General features: G+C 37.5%; 1 protein-coding gene across 1 annotated transcript; it reads right to left on the bottom strand.

The window, feature by feature from the left end:
- Nucleotides 1–378: 378 nt before the first annotated feature.
- On the bottom strand, nt 379–3554 carry LOC105047449 (nuclear pore complex protein NUP35). Its single transcript, XM_073259041.1, has 3 exons — nt 2809–3554; nt 1217–1328; nt 379–752 (listed from the first exon to the last, which is right to left on the bottom strand). Exons 1-3 carry the CDS (start codon nt 3399–3401, stop codon nt 675–677), a joined length of 783 nt encoding a protein of 260 aa, XP_073115142.1. The 5' UTR covers nt 3402–3554; the 3' UTR covers nt 379–674.
- Nucleotides 3555–6965: the final 3411 nt, after the last annotated feature.

Raw genomic sequence — 6965 nt, forward strand, 5'->3', positions numbered from 1 at the left:
AGATCTACCCCGATATTATAAGACCAAGAAAGAGCTCCTGATAGGAGCAAGAGAGAGCTCCTGATACAGCATTTGTGCTGGTCTTGGGATGATAGGAGCAAGAGAGAGCTCCTGATAAACTTGGTGCAGCTGTTCTCCTTGTACTGCGCAACTTTGAGGGAAATGAAACCATGAAACCACCATGATTTATGTTGTTGCACTTCTCAGTCAGACATTGTTGGTGCATAGGTTCCACAAGTTTCACCCCAATCATGAGAATGCTGTTTATTTGTGTCCCATTCTTTCCAAGAGCTTTTCTAGCATCATATGGGTTCTGCTCCAGAAAGAAAAAGAGGAAGGAACAGCAAAAAAATTAATCAATGTTGAAAATGGCACTCCTGAGAGAATTCACGTTTTAATGGGAAATGCTAATCTGAATCTGATACATAATCCTTATTGAGAATGACAACAAAAAAGCAGCAACATATTATAAAAGGGTAAGTTAACAATAACCTATGATCTACTGGGGAATTCTGCAAATGGTAGAATTACCTTGATCGGGAGCTCCAACTACTATAAGTATGAATTAGAACACGACATTGCAGCAGTACAAAACAACTGCTATATTCTAGCTCACCACAACATCCTGGTTCACAAGTGGCAAAACTAGTTCCCTGAGAGACATGAAGACAATTCTACACTTGCACAGCAAATTGTTTGATGCAGAACAGAACCAGATATAACATAAGACAGTCCTGAGAAAGGTGGAAGAACTGAGAAAGGCCAAGGATGCACCAATAAGATATTGTAATCACATCATTTCTTTCTTTCAATAGCTTTTATAAGGAGAAACAAGAAGTGCTAATGATGATCTAATGATGGACACCTTTAAGCATGATTTACTAACATGTGTGGAGATACAGAAAGAATTCATGTTTTTGCACAGAAAAAAGGAACAATGCTTACTCTATACATATGCACATACATGGATGGATACATACACAAGCAATTATGCATCTGGTGTGACTAAATCAAGTTGAAGAAACAAATGCACTCTATGTTGCTGCAATAAAGCAGCTTTGCAGGTATAAAATAGTGGCTTATAATGATCAGCAATTTGCATGAAAACATAATTATTATTAGCTAATTGTTTCAAGCAGTGGAGAACAAATTATATTAAGAAATATTATCTACATATCATAAGTATCATACACGAAAAAGAACACAGTAGAATTACCTGAAATAAAATGTGTATCCAGTTAGCATCCCTTGGACCAGGGACATGTTTTAATATTGGACCACATTCCTCAAACTCGCATTGTACCAAGTTGGTATCACCAGGGGAGAATCTGGAAAGGGAATAACAAAGAGCAGCATTGAGTATCATAGATCCTATATAAGTTCAAATAATAAGATATGTCAAATATTAGTTTAGTCAGTAATTGCAAGATTTAGTTAACCCATAACAGTCGAGCATCTTCAAAAAATTTTATCCAGGAATAAGGTGCAAAATGTCTGATTTCTCAAAATTAGTTCAAAAAGTCTCATTTCTCAACGATTAGTTAGTCTTTGCCATTCAAGAAACAGACATTTTAAATGCCCCATGGAAACTAATTACAGCAGCAGCATCCTCAACCTCAATCACCAGGTCCACCACCACGTGCTTGTGTCCAGCACTGCTCCCACAAAAGAAGAGAAATATGGAACTTAATTTGGTTGTGGTTATAAACTTATCTTATTGTTGTTATCCAGGATGGAAAATCCACACATGAATATTAATCAGATAATGACTGCATTAACAACACAAGAAAAGGAAAAGAAAAATATTTTAGCTTACAGTAGGATGGACTCTATGTCAATGCCACTCATGTAAGGGGTAAGCCAGGCTGGGCATTTTTTTAATCATTAACATGGCAAGTGACAGATGAAGATGTATAATGATGCATAGAAAGTGTACGATAAAAAAATGTCATGCAGTCTTCTTAAATTATACAGGGAAAATAACAAATCCCTCTGACCAAGGAACAGAAATAAAATTTATGATACAATCGAAGATGATAACCAACTTTAATTGAGAGAGAAACTGATACCCTCCAAACCAGAATCACCCAGACAAAAGATCACAACTGCAGCTCTTACCATGACTAATGCTATCGAAGGGTGACAATCCTAGACCTCTACTAAACATGAACCATGCCCATTTTAACATTTTATCGGAGAGGTCTTCAGTGATACAATTTATTGATATTTAATGCTGGAGATTACTCAATCAAACAATATATGCCCACTGCCCAACAAGAGAAGCTGGTAGAGAAGTAGAAACACCAATGTATCAATATTAATAGAATTCTGGAACACCCTCTAACCTGATCAACAATTTCTGAAACCATAGTCCCATCAAGTGAAGGAATCAACAATTCCTAATCCAGAGTCCACCAATCCAACTCTCCAAGCAAGCATTCAACAACATATAAAATTTAACCTGGCTATACGGGTTGCTCCCGGTAGAATCCCTTCTTTATCTCTCAAATTATAATTAATCTCAGCAGAAGAATTTCACGTACATTGCTAAATTTCTAATAATCCCAAGTAATACTTAATTAATACTTGATATCTACTTAAATTCTACTTAACCTCAGCAAAAGAATGTTACAGATAAAGCTAAATTTCCCATCATCAATCAGTGCTTAATTTCAAATCAATCTTACCAGAAGGATGTGATAAGTAAAGCTAAACTTGTAATCATCAAACCCTGCTATTACATTAATTTCCAATTGAAATAGACTTGAAACACAAAATAGGCAAAAAAAAAAAAAAATGAAGCCATACCCAAAAACAGTGACCCACTCCTCGTTAAGCCCTCCATTGGGCACGCCGCTACTCTTCTGAACCTCCGGCCTCGCTACCTCCCTCGGTGGCAGAAGCATGAGCAACGCTCCTGGCTCGACCACTCCAGTAACTGGCGAACGCGTCCCCGTCTCGCCTTGCTCTCCACCTCCTACCCTCGGCCCGTAGATCCAGCTCGAGCTCTCGGGGCTCTGCGGCGCCGCCTTCTTCCCCTCAGAATCATTCACCTCTGCCCTAATTCTCAAACCCGAGGGAAAGGAGAGCGATGGGGAGCGGGAAAAGGAGCCGCTGCCGCCCCGGGGCAGAGGGGTGGGGTCCGGCTCCTCGTGCCGGACCGGGATGCTGGCGAGGGCGGGCTCGGGCGAGAAGTCGGCGCGGTCGTCGAGGGTGAAGACAGGGGGTGGAGGGCAGTCCGACGAGGAGAAGAACTCCCGCCAGAGGGCCGAGACTGCAACGGCCTGGCCCGGGGTGGCGACGCGGCCGCCACGGTGGGCGGAGATCGGGGAGGCGAGATCGCGGAGGAAGGGGGATTGCCTCCTGGGTTTGGAGCTTCGAGGCAACGGGGAGAAGCTCATCTTTGATCCACTCTTCGTCCGGCAAGAATTGAAACCTTAAAACTTGGAGAGGAACGGAGGTTGGAGAATTTTCGAATTTATGAGGGAAAATAAATTTGGCCTTCCATTTCTCTAAGACCCCAAAAGAGCCTGGCGGTCGGAAAAGCTCAGTTATGCCGCAGTGGCGGCTATATGATTCAATTGACTAAGTGCCCTTATATCTTATATTTTTAAAAAAAATTACAAAATTCTTCTGAGATTAGAGGTAAGTTTTACACTTAATAATCTTAAAAATCTATGTTTATCTTTCTGAATTTTCATTTTATCCAATACTTTAATCCAAGATTTAAAAAATTATTAATCAAACTATAAACCTTAAATAGAACTCAAATATCACATCAGGAAAAAATTTAAAAATAATTAACATAATCCTAAATGATATAACAGTTATCTAAAAATATAAAAAAATTAAAGAGTAATTTTAACCTTTCATATGAGGTAAATAATTTTACTAACACCATTATTTTTACTGTATGTAAGTATAGATTTTCATATCGGATGGTAAAAGCGACGCAAGGAAACGGGCAAATGCAACTCCGACAAACAGCCTTGCCATACATTTTCAAATGGCCAATACCAGCGCGACTTGTTGGGCACGTAAAGTTTGCTTTACAATGAGCGTTTGTGCAAATTGTGTTTTGGCAAATTGAGATTGTTTTGTGGTTACCATATAAGATTTAAGCCAATTAAGTGTTTAAGACCAACGAGTCACAAACTTTGTGAAGGAAATAGGGGGTACCTAGGATTTGATTTGAGAATGCTATGGATCAGCGTCTTAACAAACCAAAGAATCTGAGATCGCGGTAGCAACATGGTATTAACGTTTAGACTGGAACGGCCATTTTCAACTATGCTTTAATGACACAGCCTGCAGAAAGATTACGTTTGAATATCTTACAAGTCCACCCCATGAAATATGAACATTTGTTTAGCAATCTATATAAATTTGTTTAGCAATCTATATAAGGATCATCAAAACCGTGGACCTGTCACATACCAACAAATATATATATATATATATATATATTATATATATATATATCAAGACTAGAAAAGAGGGATGACTAGGAAGCACCGAGGCTAAACATATGCTCCAAAGATTCGGCAAAATACAGCAGATAACAGCGCGGGTACAGAAGGGTAAAATTCTGTTTATATTTCATCCTCTTTGAAGGTGGCAGTTAAAGTCGGACAGTTATGAATACCATGCAAAGGAGTACCCTCAATGGCAACAAAAGGCCAGCTTGCTGGTTTATTCAATTAAAATTCATCGCATTCTCCAGTAACCACATATTCAATTGTTTCTGGATACGATGTCCACCAAAGAGTTCCCACAATTATGAGAAACACAAGTAGTACAGTAAACCCAAATAAAGCACCTCCCTCCACTGTGACTAGTGTAACATAATTTATAAATTGACAAAGATAAGAGCCTTAAAAATGACCTCAACTCAATTTAATGCAAGTCAAATGCAAATGTCCAAATCAGAGTTTTCTCTAAGGAAGCTTTGGCGCAAACTCCATCCACATCCAATATATCCTTTCATCGAGGCACAGAAAGGCCTGTTTCTGAGAGACAAAAGCAAGAAAAACATTAACGCCATCATTTGGAAATAGAGCATCAATCAAATTGTAACAAACATAAAAACTTAATGCACTTCATGTGACAGCTGATTTGATTAATTATATAGAATTATGGGAGCACATAAAGCTCTTGCAAAGCATGAACAATTTATACCTTTTTTTTATATTTTACTAAGCTAATTGTTTAAAGCCCCTTCCAAATACATCCACAGTATATATTATTACCAGTCATATACAGTGTCATGTAAATGAGAACAGAATTGAGGGATTGACATGTGGGTATTTTATTGCTAGCCATTTCTAAAATAATTAAAGAGTCTAAAAAATTTCCAGCCAACAAAATTATGGTTACACGTAACTGATAATTATTTATTGCTTCAACTTCTGATTACTACTAAGATTTTGCTTTACTAAACATAAAATCAATAATTTTCGGAATTTGATTTTATCCTTCAGACATCCATAGACACACACACACACACATATGACGCACTTTTCATTAAATATCATTAGGTGAATGTTAGTTCTACAAGAAAACTAGACAATGCAGATGCCTATAACTAATGATATCTCTTTCTACCGGCTCTCATATTAGAGCCTATATATGCATTTCATAATATTTTTTGGTAGATGCATTTTGTAATCTTTCAGCACATATTACTGGAACATAACCCAAGGCTTCCAGTAGCAGAGAACAATTTAGTTAAATCACGAACCATTCATTTAGTAAGGGAAACATAACATTCCATTAATTCACTGGAGCAATATCAATTATTCCTACTTGTTGCAATTCTCTGATCATAATCATGTGCTCTTGTACCACCAGAATGATTCAACTTTAAAGCTTGGGATAAGCATTATTGCTTTTAGCAGGATCGCTTGGCTACAAATCCCAATTAACATGCATGCAATTACAATATAAGCTTATCCACTAGTTTGTGATACGTAATCAAGAATAGAATATTGGAACTTGATGATCTCCTTGCACGGCCATGTAGCTCAGTCAAGCATTAAACCAACAACAGCTGATATGCCTCTGTGAGTCCAAAGGGTAACAAAACAAAGGAAGAACAACATCTAATGGAAATGTTAGCAAGAATTAGATGTATCAGGTTTTTCTTTGAGATAGAACTTAATGTACTAGAATTTAGGAATTTTGTTTGGGAAACATCCAAGTCTATTTCATTGTTCTTCTTCTAACACGCTCTCTCAAGACCTAGTTCCTCAAAGGAAAACATTGGAGGAACCCATTATCCTGGATTTATGCTTTCCAAGACCAGATTAATAAAGGTTGTTATATTTCCAACCATATCTATAGGATCATCAACAACAGTTTCATGCTTTTATCACACTTGCTCAGTATTAGCCTATTGGATCTCCAGTTCTCTACTAATTACTTATCCTCCATAGAAGTCACGCTCAATAATCACTTGAAACTCTGACTCTTTGAGTGATACATGCAACAGACAAAAATTCTGACTGCTATCATAGTTGAGTTTACACAAGGAGCTTTCCACCTTGAAATTCATAACACGTCATAGTCTTTCAATAGCAATAACATGGTAGTAGAAACTAACTCAGAGAAAAAGCTGCAGATCATGAAATAACAAAGATTCATCTGTAAACTTCAATAATACAACTAAGAAAAATGCCACCCTCTTTTTTGGCCTGTTCAGTACGTAGGCATTTCAGAAATGCTAATTTACTTGTGAATCCAGTCTAACTCCATACAACAGTGCTCAACTTTCCTATATCATAGAACTGACATGACATAATTGATTTTGCATCCAGAGTGGAGAATTGCAAAGAATGCCTATATGAAGAATGTTGCAAAAGTAAAACCATTTCATGAAGTTGCTTGCAAGATTCCATGAGTTAATGCATCAAATGTAAATCAACATCCATACATCATCTTCTGAGGTAAATTGGCAATTATACTCC

The sequence above is a fragment of the Elaeis guineensis genome, chromosome 6 (genome assembly GCF_000442705.2).
Source record: "Elaeis guineensis isolate ETL-2024a chromosome 6, EG11, whole genome shotgun sequence".
Taxonomy (NCBI): domain Eukaryota; kingdom Viridiplantae; phylum Streptophyta; class Magnoliopsida; order Arecales; family Arecaceae; genus Elaeis; species Elaeis guineensis.